Raw genomic sequence first — 17900 nt, 5'->3', positions numbered from 1 at the left:
TAGAAGAAAAACAAAATATATTGTTTAGTTGTTTTACTGTCAAAACATATAACTTAACTATTTATTCATCTATTTTACAATCTCTTGCCTCTTCCCCTACCTTTCCGTTTCTTCACCTGACATTGTATACATTTCAAGTTCTTATCTTTTTTGATCTGTGCTTCTGTTTTATGACCCACAGGAATTAGTATCAGGTTGGGATTGAACATCTACAAATTTTAAAACTAGTGATATTGAGGACACTGGTCTTGCAAACTGAGCCACACTTCTTAAACATGTTAACCTGAGATAGTTGCCTCCTCCACTGTCTAACACATCAACATCTCCATCATGACAGTTAAAAGTGGAGACAACTATCCAGCAAGAACCCATCCCAACAGGATGGTGCTCGTTCTGCCACACGGGATTTCTTTGTGACGTCACGCTGAGGTATATTCCCTAATAGGAGTTCTGGGCTTTTAGATCAATTTCGATTGAAAATATCGTGAATATAACGTTAATACAATGTGACGGGATATAATAATACATGACAGTGATACGTACGAGTACAAGATGTTAAGTATGAAACCCCTGAATATTTAGAAAACGTAAATGTTATTGTAATGTACCGTCCCGTTCTGGTTCATACTTTCTGTACTGGGTTATGGGAGACACCGTTACCTTCATTATGTTTTCTTTTTTTTTTTTAATCTGAAAAGTGGTCTCTTAATTAATATGCTGCTTAGATACCAAACTTTTTTTTCTGTAACATTTAATTTTGTGCTGGAAAATGAACATTTGGAACTCTAAAATGTTTTTGTACTGACTCAATAATGTAGAAGTCTTAAAATAGAAATTTATAACAAAGTTTGCATGGGAAAAAAAAAAAAAAATAGCGTGCTTAAGACTTTTGCACAGTACTGTACATTACAAGCCCGGCTTCACATCATCTTGATTAGCAAGCAGCGTGTGCTAACTCTACTCACGACATACACACGCTACATACACTATTTAGGCATATCAGTACGTACCTTAAACACAAATTTCATAACACTCACTGCTCAGTGTACACTAGCTATGGACACTCACTGGTGGCACCAATGATCCCTGCTACTTCCAGCCAAGATTAATTTTTCTTCATGTCTCTACATGTATAATGCGAGGTCATATCAGATTAAACCACAGTTTTGGTTTTTTTCACCTGAATCAATAAGTATAAGAAATAGGATCTGATTGCAGGTAAGAAGTGAAGTGGCTAAAGTTACGAGACATCTTTTTCAACTCCTATGGTAACCACACGTGCCATATGATTGGTCAGAGGACTCATTAAAGTCACGGGTTTGGATTTGTCGCTTCATGATGTCATGCCTAATTTGCATAAAGTTGAGAAAATCTCAGCTCACATGTTGCTTGTGCTTTGTCGCTTGCTGCTGTTGCTGAAGTCGTGGCTGCATGTCATACGTGTACACAGAAAATTCACTGTCGCCTGTCGATTTGTCTACTTGCTAGTATGTATACACCATTAGGAAATATAAATTGGCCAAAGTGCTGCAGAACACTAGCCTGGGCCCGCCCATCCTAAGCGTGACGCAACACGAGGGCCTGCTGCGAGCTTAGTCTGGCCAGGCAAGCGATCTACAGCTCTTCCAAGCTCCCGAAAAATCGGGAGCCAATCAACTTTGAGCATCTCCAACGGCCCTGGGTAGACGCGTGTTCAAGGCAGTGACGTAGTAGAACTGCGACCGGAAGCCATAGATTGTTTACAGAATCTATGCCGGAAGCGCTTCATTCACGCTTCCGCATCTATTACGCATAGATGCTGTATTGAAAGCATTCAACGGGAAGTTCTCATTGAAAACGGAGCAAAGAGCAGCCCTGGAGGTATTTATTGAAAGGAAGGACGTTTTCGCCTTGCTCCCGACCGGCTTCGGTAAGAGTTTAATCTACCAGTTAGCCCCGTCGCGTCGCATACGTCAGAGGAAAGAGTGATGTGATTGGTTTAAGCTTCGTCACAGCCTTGTCTGGCTTCGACCAGTAGCAAACTGAGGCATTTCAGGGAGGCGGGTCAACCACGGGCTCTGGGAAACGGTTGGGCTTAATATCTTGGCCAGACCAATAGCTCGTAGAGCTTTATCACGTTAGCCAGACTAGCAGAACACTATCTTGATGACAGCTGTGTACACCCTTAGTATCCTCTCAGCCAGCAGTACGAGAGCGCCACCTGAGGCAATATGCTTGAACCGTCTGTGCAGAAACTTGTCTGCTACTGAACACCACACACTTCTCTGAATGCTCACACTTTTCGGAGGCCGGCTGCCAGCACCATGGCACTGTGATGGTTGAAGCGCTTAATGATGGCTGAGTTGCTATTCTCTTTAACCGTTTTACTGGAGTTGGATGTGGAGGGAACCGTTAAGGAACCATAGCCCTGAGAACAAAAATTACAGAATTAGCAAACATGGAAATCAATACTGTTTTCATGTAGCAACACAGTGTTACTAGCATTTACCTCATCTAATATTTTATCCTCAAGGGACTGCAGATCCACCATGGGATTCTTAACACCTTGAACAACCATGGACTTCAAGCCTGCCCAATGGAAAGAATGAGACGTGAACAAGGGTTTTAACTACATGGTGCAAATTCACACATTTCCAAAACTATTTATTTACATTACCCTTCTCATCCTGTTTGGCACATTCAGAAAAGATATCCTGCTGGCCAGTGTTAATGCGATCTCTGTGGAAGTAGTGTGACTGGAAGAAGCATGTCCAGAACTCTTTTTCCGTCATGCTGTGAGGCACATGTTCAGCATATTTCTGTTTGACTGCACACAACAAAACTGAACATCAGGCTGGTGAGTATATACTGTTTTAAGGCAATTAGCTGGAATTATGAATCTAGAGGAGACATGTTAGTGTGGTTTATAGGAGTACGAGTTTCTCTGTAAAACATATCCTATCGTGTCATGTGGAAGGTACTATCTCCTGTGGCTTTGAAGATGGGGGAAGGAACAGGGTGTGGCCCGAAATACATAACGCATGTTGTCTACTTGTTCGCTCGTTACAGCATGAAAATACCATTAACAAGGTCAGAAATGCTGCAAATCTGAAGTGGTGACCGTAAATAAACGTAACATGTGCGTAGATGCACTGTAACTTCGTTCATTATGAAATTTCAGTAAAATTATATAAATTACGTGGACATGTGCTCTGCAGAGATACTTGCTGAATTCTTGTATAGTAAAATTGCCCTGATGAACAACATGCTGTTTCATTTTCTTAATTTAAACCCCTGTTCATGTTTTGAGAGTGAAGACAGTCACGGTTTTATCTGTTTGGCAGCACAGGCAAGGGAAGCTAAGACGCATTAGAGAAAGATTTGTTGCTCTGCTCCAAAGTCAGATAGCAGATTACTGAATATTTTTTCCTTTTTTTTATCTTAAAGTTTCAGACGCCATGCTTTCTGACAGATATTTACATTGTTCGACTTGATAGCTGGAATCTAACGGCGATTCCCAGTACTATAACCAATGGTTTAGAATTCAATTCATGTGCCATGGTAACATCTCACCTGCAGGGTATGTTCTGAAGATTGATTCGATGATGTCAGAGGTCAGGTTGTATCTCAGGCCATTACAGCCGTCAGTCTGTGGTCTAATGTCTGCCTGTAATCACAGCAAAATCTCATCAGAACACTGATTCCTCAACTGTACATATTGAAGGCTCAGAGCCCATTTCGTATCAAACTGCTGACATTAAAAGGCAATCGAGTCCTGGTTGTGTGTTTGCGCTTACCAGGAAAGCTGCGGATATTCCCACTTCCTGCTTGTTGTTATTGGATATGGAGTGATCTACAGAGTTCAATTTCAGCCGATTGGCCCAAAATTCTTCTGCACTGATGACCTGACTCACTACCAGGTCTTTATAGAGCTGAAACAGTACTGGATCTTCCTGCAGCATCCTGGGGGAAAAAGAGGAATGAAATGAATTGAGCCAGGACTTCTACAGTAATACTCTCTGGCCAAACTGTTATCATGGCCACATTGTGCTGTTCTTGTGCTGATGTAGATGCATGCCAACTTTTCTTTCTTCACTGGTGTGCTACTTAATTCAATCTAAGTGATATCCAAGAAAAACTTCAGGGAAGACTCAAGGTGGGCAAAAACATCAATATGGATACGGTGAAAAATTGTGTCATGATGCACTTTGAGATCTCAGTGGAATTATTGTATCTTTTTATATAACCTTGATTCCAAAAAAGTTGGGACGGGGACAACAAAAGACTGGGAAATTTGTGGAACATTGTACAGGTAAACAGGTTAGTTGGTAATTGGAAAGGCTGAGTCATTCACAAGCAAAGATGGTGTGAAGTTCACCACCTTGTGAAAAACTGCATGGGCAAACCGTCAAACAATTTAAGAACAACGTTTCTCAAATGTACAATTGCAAGGAATTTAGGGATTTCACCATCAACAATCCATAACAATCAAAAGATCCAGAGAAATCTCTGCATGTAAGGGGTCAAGGCCAAAAACCAACACTGAATGCCTGTGACCTTCAATCCCTCTGGCAGCACTGCATTAAAAACTGATGTGATAGTTTATAAAGGATATTACTACATGGGCTCGGGAACACTTTGGAAAACTGTTGTTGGTAAACACAGTTCATCACTGCATCTAACATACAAAATGAAAGCCATATCAACAGCATCCAGAAACATCGCCGAATTCTGTGGACCTGAGCTCGTCTGAGATGGACTGATGCAAAGTGGAAACGTGCTGTCGTCTGACGAGTCCACATTTCGAATTGTTTTTAGAAATCACAGATGTTGTGCCCTCCAGACTAAGGACCATCCAGATGGTTGCCAGCACAAAGTCCAAAAGTCAGCATCTGTGATGGTGGTGGGGGGGGTTAGTTCCCACGGCATGGACAACTTGCACATCTGTGAAGGCATCATTAATGCTGAAAGATACATACAGGTTTTGAAGCAACATAAGCTGCCATCTAGATGACGTCTTTTTCAGGGACATCCTTGCTTATTCCAGCAGGACAATGCCAAGTCACATTCTGCAATGTTACAACAGCATGGCATCATAGTAAGAGAGTCCAGGTGCTAAACTGGCCTGCCTGCAGTCCAGACCTGTCTCCCATTGAAAATATGTGGTGCATTATGAAGCACAAAATATGACAAAGGAGACTCCAAACTGCTGAGCAAGATAAATTGCATATCAGGCAAGAATGGGACAACATTTCTCTTTCAAATCTACAGTAATTAGTGTCCTCGGTTTCCAGTGTTCTTAAAAGGAACGGTGATGTAACACAGTAGTAAACATACCCCCGTCTCAACTTTTTTGGAACATGCTGCAGGCATCAAATTCAAAATGAGTGTATATTTACAAAAAAGTTTATCAGCTTGAACATTAAATAACTCGTCTTTGCATCTTGACAATTGAAAATACGTTAAAGAAGATTTGCAAATCATTTGACACAGCATCCCAACTTTTTTGGAATGGAGGTTATATTTTTGAATAGCGATGACAAACTCTGACTGGAAACAGCTCATGTGATGTTAAAATTTTGGACTGAATCCTTAAAATAATCAAATGTATTTTTAGTTTATTATTTCAATTCATTAAAATGTTTAGAATGTATTATTTTTCAAGGCACTGTAAATTTTTATTTTTTATTTTTTAAATGCAACACTACTGCTTTGCTAGCAGCTGATTATCAAACCTATACTTTATAATGTAGTGTGTATCAGACAAATGTCTTCGAGTACCATGACATTAGTACATATTTTTGTAATATCACCTACTCCTTGAGAGTTATGGTACTGTATGAGTTATGGTATTGTATGAGAAAGTGTGGAGTGAATGAGAAGTATATTAGAGCGGTGCAAGACATGTATGAGAACAGTGAAACAGCAGTGAGGTGTGCAGTTGGAACAACTGAATGGTTCAAAGTGAAGGTAGGACTCCATCAAGGATCTGCTTTGAGTCCTTTCTTGTTTGCCATAGTGATGGATAGCTTGACGGACGAAGTGAGGCAAGAGTTACCATGGAACATGATGTTTGCGGATGATATTGTGACATGTGGTGAAAGTAGAAAGGAGGTTGAGTTGGGTTTGGAGAGATGGAGGGATGCATTGGAACAAAGAGGAATGAAGGTGAGCAGGAGCAAAACAGAATACATGTGCATCAATGAGAATGGGGATGAGAGTGTAGTGAAGATGCAAGGAGCAGACATAAAGAAAGTTGGTGAATTCAAGTACCTGGGGTCAACTGTGCAGGAAAATGGGGGCTGCGATAGTGAGGTGAGAAAGAGAGTGCAGGCAGGGTGGAGCAGTTGGAGAAGGATTTCGGGAGTCATTTGTGATCGGAAAGTCCCAGCAAAAGTGAAAGGTAAGATGCATAAGACAGTAGTGAGACCAGCTGTGATGTATGGATTGGAGACCGTACCCTTAACGAAGAGACAGGAGGCAAAGTTGGAGGTGGCGGAGTTGAGGATGTTAAGGTTTGCGATGGGAGTGACAAGGTTGGACAGGATAAGGAACGAGCACAAGAGAGGGACAGCACATGTGGAAAGCTTGGGAATTAAGCTAAGAGAAATGAGACTGAGATGGTATGGGCACATCCTGAGAAAAGATGCAGAGCATGTTGGAAGGAGAATGTTGAGGATGGAGCTGCCAGGCAAATGAAAACGAGGAAGGCCAAAGAGGAGATACATGGATGTGGTGAGGGAGGACATGAAAGTGGCAGGTGTGGTAGAGAAGGATGTGGAAGACAGGGAGCAATGGAGACGAAAGATCCGCTATGGCGACCCCTAATCGGGAGCAACCAAAAGAAGAAGACGACAACCCACTCCGAGTGAGGACATGAAGTGACAGCTGATCAGTGATGCTGTCCTGTGGATAAATATGCCTCAGTTCCTACTTCCTACCTCGCTGACTGCTCAGTTCCCATAATACTAACCATCTTTAAAGTCCTTGTCTATGCTAATGGTATGTGTGGCGACCTTGAATGATGGGCTTAAAATTGTATAACTGACGTTATTGCAATAGTATGTCAAATTTAAATTCAACTGCAGACACAAATTTAATAAACAGCTTGTGAAACTCAGCTGTTTTACATTAACGACCTGAAAGAAAACAAGCTAAAACATTCCCATTTAAAGACAAATAAAACCAGTCACTCAATGTGTTTTCACACCTGGTCCCCTTTAAAGGAACCAGACTCAGTCCTCTTTAAGTGGACCAAAAAGTGGACCAACAGAAAAAGAACTCAGTTCTTTTTGTGTTCACACTGTGAATTTATTACAAAGAGGACTGGGTTCTCTTTCTGGTCCAGTTAAGCTCTGATGGGGCCTCAGTCCTCTTTCTGTTCACACCAGGTCCTCTAGAGCCCTCAGACCCCCAGTGCACGGAATTCTGGGTAATTTTCTCTTGAATCAAAATGTCTGCTGCCATGCTTGCCCTGCTGTATTCTTTGATCAAAATAGTGCGGATTAAGGAAAATAAATTTATTCCAGCTATGCTCACTTTTTTATTGTGGCCGACTCAGTAGTCAGTAAGTTCAGAGAACTGTAAAGCTGCTGTGGTAAGTTCCAAAAGGAAGTTGAGTTTCCCTGCTACAGTCACGTGACCAACTACGGCAAACGAAGAAGGTTAAACTACAGTGAAAAGGCGAAGTGAACCCGGTGCGCTTTTTGTTCACAATGCGCAGATTAGGCGAACCGTACCGTTGATTTTTAGCGAACTGTACTGAGACCACCTCCTGAGGTGGTCTCAGTTCGGTTCGCTTTAAAGGGGTCTGGGTACGGTTGGAGTGTTCACATATGCGCAAAAAATGCTGAGTCATCGATCTGAGTTCAGTTAGATGGCTGAAAGGGATCAAGTGTGAAAACACCCTCAATTAGGAAGAAAGAAAATGAGATGCGCCATATAAAAGAAGGAAGGACGAGGAGTTACTCTGTGCCTGTGAAAGCTGATGCACATAACTACAGAACGTTGTGCATGCTATGGCTACAGAAGTGCTCTTTTACCTAGATCGGTGATTTCTCCTGAGACATTCCTCACTTCATGTTCAGAACTGTTCTTCCCTGCTGTTGAAGACAGATCAAAGAGACTCACCTGTTTTTTTCTTCTAGTTCTTTGTTAGCTTTCTTTTTAAATTTTGGCAGGAGCTGCTGCAGCAGGTCTTTGGCAGCATCTCGGTCCTTTAGGGCTGTACTTTCATGAGCAAAGTGAAAGGTGGTGCTCTCTCCTGTGTGTAACACCAACTGAAGCTGGATCTTTGCTTTGCCATCTGGACTGATCTTCTGACCTGTGTGTTCAAGAGAAAAGGTTTTTTCAAACAGTGTATACAATTACTAGCACCAGTTATACACCTCAAGATGGGTAAAGTGGTAAACGTTGGCCAGCTTTAGGCATCACTCACAACGGATGTCGGCGTATGGGTGGCTGACCGTGAAGCGATCTTTCCCTTCTGGACCCCAGGCTATGCGCTCGGTCATCAAGTAAAGCGTACCATCCTGTTTTCTCTGCCGGACTCTCTTCACTACCAGCAGTACCTCCTCTGACAGGGCTGCCATGACTGCATTTATTTAAAATAAATGACAATGAAAAAGAAAAGGGATGCTGTTAATTGTGCTTTTCTCTTAAGGTTTAAAATGGCTTGTGATCAGTTGGGGAATCAGCATTTTAAGTAAATTTTGCTCTAGTTACAGGCACATAGAGAGAGAGAGCGCGAGAGAGAGACACCCCACTTTCCCCCCCAACGCAAACTAGGTGCTGGTGCCAGTTTGTAGTTGGTTCAACTTGTGTACCTTCTAAGAACCGGCTTACTTTTCCAAGGTCAAGGGCCACATCATTACAACACTGTATACAATAGTGCTTGAAAGTCTGTGAACCCTTTAGAATTTTCTATATTTCTGCATAAATATGACCTAAAACAACATCAGATTTTCACGCAAGTCCTAAAAGTAGATAAAGAGAACCCAGTTAAACAAATGAGACAAAAATATTATGCTTGGTCATTTATTTATTGAGGAAAATGATCCAATATTACATATCTGTGAGTGGCAAAAGTATGTGAACCTCTCGGATTTGCAGTTAATTTGAAGGTGAAATTAGAGTCAGGTGTTTTCAATCAATGGGATGACAATCAGGTGTGAGTGGGCACCCTGTTTTATTTAAAGAACAGGGATCTATCAAAGTCTGATCTTCACAACACATGTTTGTGGAAGTGTATCATGGCATGAACAAAGGAGATTTCTGAGGACCTCAGAAAAAGCGTTGTTGATGCTCATCAGGCTGGAAAAGGTTACAAAACCATCTCTAAAGAGTTTGGACTCCACCAATCCACAGTCAGACAGATTGTGTACAAATGGAGGAAATTCAAGACTACTGTTACCCTCCCCTGGAGTGGTCGACCAACAAAGATCACTCCAAGAGCAAGGCGTGTAATAGCCAGCAAGGTCACAAAGGACCCCAGGGTAACTTCTAAGCAACTGAAGGCCTCTCTCACACTGGCTAATGTTAATGTTCATGAGTCCACCATCAGGAGAACACTGAACAACAAAGGTGTGCATGGCAGGGTTGCAAGGAGAAAGCCACTGCTCTCCAAAAAGAACATTGCTGCTCGTCTGCAGTTTGCTAAAGATCACGTGGACAAGCCAGAAGGCTATTGGAAAAATGTTTTGTGGATGGATGAGACCAAAATAGAACTTTTTGGTTTAAATGAGAAGTGTTATGTTTGGAGAAAGGAAAACACTGCATTCCAGCATAAGAACCTTATCCCATCTGTGAAACATGGTGGTGGTAGTATCATGGTTTGGGCCTGTTTTGCTGCATCTGGGCCAGGACGGCTTGCCATCATTGATGGAACAATGAATTCTGAATTATACCAGCAAATTCTAAAGGAAAATGTCAGGACATCTGTCCATGAACTGAATCTCAAGAGAAGGTGGGTCATGCAGCAAGACAACGACCTTAAGCACACAAGTTGTTCTACCAAAGAATGGTTAAAGAAGAATGAAGTTAATGTTTTGGAATGGCCAAATCAAAGTCCTGACCTTAATCCAATCGAAACATTGTGGAAGGACCTGAAGCGAGCAGTTCATGTGAGGAAACCCACCAACATCCCAGAGTTGAAGCTGTTCTGTACGGAGGAACGGGCTAAAATTCCTCCAAGCCGGTGTGCTAAATTAACTGCTAATCCTAAGAGGTTCACATACTTTTGCCACCCACAGATATGTAATCGTGGATAATTTCTCAATAAATAAATGACCAAGTATAATATTCTTGTTTCATTTGTTTAACTGGGTTCTCTTTATATACTCTGAAGACTTGTGTGAAAATCTGATGTTTTAGGTCATTTTTATGCAGAAATATAGAAAATTCTAAAGGGTTCACAAACTTTCAAGCACCCCGTAAGTCTCTGCTTTCCAAGCAACGTTAGTACTAAGTACATCAACAATGGGGGACTATTTGTCTAGGCAGACTAGATGCAACACTCGCTCTTTTTCAAAAGGGTGGTAGGTCACAAGGTTTTAGTTGGTCACAATGGAGGACTTCACGTGACGTCATCACAACTGCAGATTTGTTTATGCGGCCATATTGCCTGGCAAGCTGTGTGTTTGACAATGACCGGCACAAGTATATGCGAGTGACTGTAAGCCAAATTCAGTAAACATCTACAGATAAACTTGTAGAAGTTACATCAAAAAGAACAATGCCAAAGACCTATAGTACTTTTGAATGTAACAACAGACGTGGAGATAAGCCTGGTTTAACTTTTTTACTGCTTCCTGGCAAACCCAGAAAGACGAGAAAAATGGCAAGTTACAGTTAAACAGGAAGACTGCATGCCAACAAAACATCCCCATGTGTGTGGAGAACATTTTAGATCAGGTTAGTGTGAAAGCTCTGTGCAGCGTTAAAATGTAGATCTGGATGTGGGCTTTGGATGCAATATATTTTATTAGACCTAATGCCTGGCGAGACTAGCAGCGTGTCATGTACTGATAATGTAGTTTAGCTCAGCTAAACACCATAAAATAGATTAGATCTATATTCTGGCTTATTACTATTAGAAGTCCACGTTTGAGCTTACCTTTGTCATAATAAAGGTACTTTTCTTTATCAGGAATTTTCCATAACATTCCGGCATGCACGAGACCTGCCCTGGAACATCAGTAGGCATCTGTACTTTCGTAAACCTTTAGCATCTCTGATGTATTTAGAAGTCCCAAATACTAAATAGTTCAGGATGTCATAGTGTCCCAAATCTGGTAGCTGGATTGCTGTACGCTTTTCAAGTTGAATAAATACACTGTGGGTAAATTAAGAAGAAACCTTTGTCACACGTACATTCAAGCACAGTGAAATTCCTCTTCTGCATTTAACCCATCTGAAGCAGTGAACAGGCGCATGTGCACGCACACACACAGAGACAGAGCACAGTGTGCAGAATAAAAAATAAATACATTCGTGGGTAAATTATATGGATCTGTGATGCCTGCATGTTTCAGCTTTTGGACGTAATGTGATCTGCTGGTATAAAATAAATTTTTAAGTGCTTCAGAGAGACTGTACTGACTGCAGTCATCTCGATTTTCATTATTAACTGTTGTGGCCGTTTCTTTGTTTGCCATAGCGGACGCTGCCTGAAAAACAAAAATCTAATATATAGATTTAGGCAGTGCCTAAAAGCGGAGCTCCCATCTGTTTCTGGGTTGTAGAATTTTCTTATATCATAGCCAGCCTCTTTTGTTTTATTTCTTTACCGTTACTATACAGTTTCCTTATGTTGTACAAAATGTAATTAATTATTTTAGAATAAAGATAAAATTATTTTATGTAATTTTATTTCTCTGTTGTTTACTGTTTTTGTTTTTACTTCTGTAAAGCACATTGAACTGCCATTGTGTATGAAATGTGCTATATAAATAAACTTGCCTTGCCTACAAAATGTTGGGCGACAACAGTGACAAGTTACTCACTACTATACTGTGCCGACTACTACTCTACTTCACTAGTTGTTGGGTTTCCTGTGGTGGCACGCATGCACAGGACTGAAACCATCAGAAAACAACTTGATGGGTTTCTTTATATATGCACACTATGCCTATAGGGCTCCACCTGCGCGGGCCTTTGGCCCGCACAGGATCTCTGCTATCAGCAGCTGTTTGCTTGAGGAGACAACAGTTTGTTGCACTAGCCACGTCACACTGGTTTCTCCTTTCTCACTCTCTTTTCATTACTCGCCTTCTCTTCCTCTCCTCTTCTGACATGTTTCTTCTTTCTCTCTATCTTCCTCTGACAAGCTGGACTTGACCGTCTCCCATCACCTTTTGTCCTTCTCTTGTTTTCTTTCTTTTTGCTCTCCTGTCAACTTCTTGCAATTCTTGGGTTGGTTTTATCATCACCCATTTTTTTTTTAACAACGTTTACAATTTATGTTATGGTTTAAAAAAAGAAAATGAAGTATATATTTTATCGACTTTCATGCAAAGAGTAGAATGAAGAATGAGTTGTTTTTTTATTGAGAATCGCCAAAAAATTTAAAATAAAAATTCAGGCATGATGCACGTGCGTCATGCATGGAGATTTTCCCACCATGACTGGATTGCCTGTGATGGCAGGCACCCGAGTACGCAATACACGGCGACGTCGGGCAACAACAGAGACAAATTACTCACTACTACTCTACTTCACGCTTCCCTACTCACTTCACTAGTTGTTGGGTTTCCTGTGATGGCAAGCATGCACAGGACTGAAACCATCAGAAAACAACTTGATGGGTTTCTTTATGTATCCACACTTTATGCCTATGGGGCTCCGCCTGCACAGGAGCTCCACTATGACATCAGTAAAAGTGATAACATATAACCCTTCCCCGAGCCCGACGCAAATGCTTCTTGGTGGCGGCACAGTGGTGTAGTGGTTAGCTCTGTCGCCTCACAGCAAGAAGGTTCTGGGTTCGAGCCCAGTAGCCGACAGGGGGCCTTTCTGTGTGGAGTTTGCATGTTCTCCCCGTGTCTGCGTGGGTTTCCTCCGGGTGCTCCGGTTTCCCCCACAGTCCAAAGACATGCAGTTAGGTTGATGTGGGGCGGCCTTGGGCTGAAGTGTCCTTGAGCAAGGTACCAAACCCCTGACTGCTCCCCGGACGCTGTAGTATAGCTGCCCACTGCTCTGGGTGTGTGCGCATGTGTTCACTGCTTCAGATGGGTTAAATGCAGAGGATGAATTTCACTGTGCATGTGACAAATAAAGGCTGCTTCTTCTAGACCAGCAAAGTGGTGGTGCCACTCTCCAATCAGTTTTCCTGGTTAACAGCTGGTTCTTTGTCTGTTGAAACCCCACGAACTGATCCGAAACTAAGGCATCGGATCCAAACCTGAGCCTGAACTGCGTTCCTTGGTGGAAAAGGGCTAAAAGAGAGAGCCGAGATGTTGCTTTAAAGCAAATAACTGGGAATGAAAGTAATGGATTCCTGCAAACAAAGGGAAAATGTAAAAGTAGACAGCGCATCAATAACTCTTGAAAGTTATTTTACAAATAATATTTTGGAGCAGAGCAGAACGGGGGCGGCACGGTGGTGTAGTGGTTAGTACTGTCGCCTCACAGCAAGAAGGTTCCGGGTTCGAGCCCAGTAGCCGACAGGGGGCCTTCTTGTGTAGAATTTGTACGTTCTCCCCGTGTCTGCGTGGGTTTCCTCTGGGTGCTCCAGTTTCCCGCACAGTCCAAAGACATGTGGTTAGGTTAACTGGCTAATTTAAGGTATGAATGGTCGTTTCCTGAGCGCGGATATGGGACGGTTGCTGCAGGAAGGGCATCCAATTAATATGACATGTGAATCAGTAGGGCTCACATGGACCCCGACTGACCAGGCGACAGTGCTGGATAAGGGAGAAGATGGTGATGATTTCAGAGAGGGTGGTTATGTATCAAGCTACACTACCGTTCAAAAGTTTGGGGTCACTTTGAAATTTCCTTATTTTTGAAAGAAAAGCACTGTTCTTTTCAATGAAGATCACTTTAAACTAATCAGAAATACACTCTATCGATAGTTTTCACATGACGTCACAGAGTCGGGGATTCCCTGGTGGCGGCCATCTTGCGGGGCAAGCTTACCGTATGGGTCACTGAGCACACATTGTAATGCGCGAGTTACATTTATTTATATATTATTTAAATTTATAGTTACATTATTACTATTTAAAGCTAGCAATGGTGCACACCTGTTGTATTCACGGCTGTTGTAATAGGTCAAATGATGAAGTCAAGCGGAGCTTTTATGGAATTCCCACTGTATGGGAGCACGAAGGCGAGCAAACAAAGAAGCTCAGCATACAAAGGAGAAATCTATGGCTTGCGAGAATCAACCGCAAGGATTATCAGCCTTCCAAACACAGCAAAGTCTGCGCCGATCATTTTATAAGTGGTAAGTTGTTTAAATAAACAATCAATTGTGTTTAAGTTTGTTTTTGGAAACCAAAACATTGTGTCAACAATCTCTAGAGAATGCCCAACTGGAACCGCTGAGTGTACGTTTACATTGTAATGTACACTTATATCGCTCGTTTGTCACGTTTCTAAGTTTATACTGACATGGTACTGTAATACCACTAATGGATGTAAAATTTGTCTTAAATCAACTCGATATTATACACACAGATTTATATGCAGTGTTGAGAGCTCTAAAATTCCAATGTTTACATACCTTGGCTGTAATTAGGACACGGCTCTCACTTGTTTTTATATGGTGGACTTCGCGGACCCAGCCAGACAAAATAATTGTATGACTCCAGCGACTTGTATGCTTTGAGGTCGTCAAGTGTGTAGGCGCTTTTAGTATTCACGAAATAGTTCACAATATCAGGGTACGATATGGATGGCAGCCCTGCATAGTCACTTGAAAATGCTTCTTTGTCCACTTCGTAGGGGTCAATTCCCCCAATCAAGGCCAGTTTGGCTGCATACCGTTGTCATGAGATGTCGTCCAATGTATCCATATACTTCCGTTTGCTTGATTTTGCTGACATCGGTCTTTATTTTAGAAAACTGACTATATAACTTAATAAATTCGTCCGAGATAACCTAGCCGGTAGTGGCGATGGTCCGTTTTGTTTGCCCCGCAAGATGGTGGCTGGGGGGCGTTCCCCGGAATGACGTGACGTCAGTGAAAACTATCTACAGACCCCTTGCACTGACGTCACCCGAAACCGGAAGTAAACAAACCCTGCGCCATATTGGAAGACCAACAAACTCGTGATTAGGGGGAAATAACGGCAGCGCGCGGTATGTGAACCCACGAGGCACTTGATTCATCAAAAACCTACAATGGTAAACTTTTGTGCTGTGTTAGGGTGTTCTAACAAAGCTGATGGGAAAGGTGAAAAGAAGTCTTTCTTCAGAATACCAGCTGTGATTGAGACACAAGGGGAGCAAACCAAGGAGCTTTCTGCCAGGAGACAGAGAGAGTTTCTAGCTGCTTTATGCAGAGCGGATCTGAATACTTCAAGTCTACAGCAGTACAGAATATGTTCAGACCATTTTGTTACTGGTAAGTCACTAGGCTAGAGTGTTGAACATTTTTTTAAATGTTTACTGAATAAAAACATCCTTAATTTTATCACATTTATCTTATATATTTCATTTCTTTCTTTTGTTTTAATTTTCCTCCCTCCATCCCTCTTTGGATTTTAAATATAGTTTTTCCCCCATGTCCATATAATTCAAAGATCCTTATGTTTCCATTCTCCCTTGCCCCGAGTCTTATCATATGGGTCAAACCCATCTATCACAGCCAGTTTCTCCACATACCGTGCCCTTTCTGCAGCTGGTAATGTACTCACATAACCCGAATTATCAGCCATCGCGTCACTTCACTCATTGTGTCACTTCACAACAGCTGTAATATCACTTCACTCTCGCTCGTAGTTTGTTTTGTATTGTGAGTATGTATGTACTTGGTCTTCCAATATGGCGCCCTAACAAAATCACGCGGTACGGGGACGTCACGCAGCAGCCCTCTATACATTGCTAATGTGGTAAATGACTATTCTAGCTGCTGGTTTTTGGTGCAATATCTCCATAGGTGTATAGAGGCCCATTTCCAGCAACTCTCACTCCAGTGTTCTAATGGTACAATGTGTTTGCTCATTGCCTCAGAAGGCTAATGGATGATTAGAAAACCCTTGTACAATCATGTTAGCACAGCTGAAAACAGTTGAGCTCTTTAGAGAAGCTATAAAACTGACCTTCCTTTGAGCAGATTGAGTTTCTGGAGCATCACATTTGTGGGGTCGATTAAATGCTCAAAATGGCCAGAAAAATGTCTTGACTATATTTTCTATTCATTTTACAACTTATGGTGGGAAATAAAAGTGCGACTTTTCATGGAAAACACAAAATTGTCTGGGTGACCCCAAACTTTTGAACGGTAGCGTATGATGGAAAGATGCTGCAGATATAAGAAACGTGTTTTCATGTAGTTTCAGAGGGGGCTCTTGAGATGCAAATGGAGATTTTCCAGAGACCTGGCAACTCTAAGTACTGTAGAATCAGCTTTTACACTGAATATCCATTTTAAAATATAATCCCAGAAACAAGAGGTGGGTTTCTGGTGGTGCAGTATCTACTTAGCTAATTCATCTCTTACACAGAACAAAAAACAAACAAATGTACATGACAGGGATAGATAGCTGGAACAGACACCTAAGCTAGTCGCCTAGCGATCAAACTCCACCAGGAACTCACTACCAAACACTGAGGACTGTGTGGGAACGTAATAATTTATGTGCTGGTATTCCAACAGGTTACTTTATTACTAAAACAACCATCAGTTTTCAACCAAGTTAGCACCCTGACATCTAGCTAGCGCCCTGGAGACGGAGTGAAGTTAGCAGTGTAGGAGAGAAAGCGGTGTGCCGGTGACCCAGGATATGTCTACTTACCTGGAACTCCACCGTTAATAGAGCTGTTTTACTGCGGATACTAAAGTAAAATCAGCTTAAATATCCCTATTTACAGCGTTATTCACCGCAAATACCGGCGATTATCGGGTCAGCCCCTACACTCCACAACTTTTCCTCCATCTCCGAGACACTCTCGCTGTTGAAGTCAGACACATAGCGGTCCTGGACGCACTTCAAAATTAAAGTCCGGTTCACAAACTACGCTAACTCTTTTACATATTTTGCGTTTGTCAGAGCTACCATAATAACCAGAAGGTTTCTCATATCTTAAGTTCTCATAATTATGACGTAATATCTCATAATAACCAGATATTTCTTTCACAATTCTGGTTTTCTGTCTCATAATTGAGAGCTTATCTTTCTCTCTCATAATTATGACTTAGCATCTCATCGTTATGAGGTGACTTGCGACCACGTGATCAAGATGTGCTACGTCATGAGCGTCCGCCATGATGGTGGATAGACAAGCCACTAGGATTTTTTGTGCATAAACAAAAATGGCAGAAATTACAGCCGTCTTTCTCTCTGTTCACCTTAGAAATAGAAACACTCTAAGTCTTTAAATATAGTTAAGAAAAACTCAGAAAATGACAGACTGTTGTGTCTTATTAGCACAGTATTGAATAGGTGATCTGCTAACTCTTTACATAACTGATTACTTGCATTCATGATATGTTAGGGTTTTTTTCTTTTTTTTGTTTTGTTTTTGCTTCTTGTTTTTTTTTTTTTTACTTCTTTCCGTCAATATCTGATGTCTATGTATTTCCTTTAAATGATTGGCTATGTTGTATTGTATTGTTCTAATAAAGCATTTAAAAAAAATCTGCTTTTGCCAGAAAAAAAAAATAGACAAGCCACTAGGATGAAAGCGTGTCTCTAAACAATGCTGAATTTTCTCAGTATTACCACGATTTGAACAATTGAGCGAAGATTCAATAC

The 17900-nt window shown here is 41.6% G+C and overlaps 1 protein-coding gene across 2 annotated transcripts in view; it reads right to left on the bottom strand.

Moving 5' to 3' along the window:
- Positions 1 to 17280, bottom strand: part of gtf2h1 (general transcription factor IIH, polypeptide 1) — a 37885-nt gene extending 20605 nt beyond the window's left edge. The window contains exons 1-8 of one of the 2 annotated variants that reach the window (XM_060914541.1): positions 16941 to 17280; positions 8417 to 8572; positions 8110 to 8302; positions 3777 to 3942; positions 3553 to 3646; positions 2657 to 2806; positions 2489 to 2568; positions 2277 to 2407 (exon numbers count right to left, since the gene is read on the bottom strand). In XM_060914541.1, the coding sequence (XP_060770524.1) occupies positions 2277 to 2407; positions 2489 to 2568; positions 2657 to 2806; positions 3553 to 3646; positions 3777 to 3942; positions 8110 to 8302; positions 8417 to 8570 (968 nt within the window). In that variant the 5' untranslated portion in view covers positions 8571 to 8572; positions 16941 to 17280. The remainder of the gene's footprint in view (positions 1 to 2276; positions 2408 to 2488; positions 2569 to 2656; positions 2807 to 3552; positions 3647 to 3776; positions 3943 to 8109; positions 8303 to 8416; positions 8573 to 16940) is intronic. The other variant, XM_060914540.1, reaches the window with a different exon arrangement.
- Positions 17281 to 17900: the final 620 nt, after the last annotated feature.

The sequence above is a fragment of the Neoarius graeffei genome, chromosome 2 (assembly GCF_027579695.1).
Source record: "Neoarius graeffei isolate fNeoGra1 chromosome 2, fNeoGra1.pri, whole genome shotgun sequence".
In the NCBI taxonomy this organism is placed as follows: Eukaryota; Metazoa; Chordata; class Actinopteri; order Siluriformes; family Ariidae; genus Neoarius; species Neoarius graeffei.
Note: the sequence above shows the minus strand (reverse complement) of the source record. Positions and strands in the feature narration are given on the sequence as shown.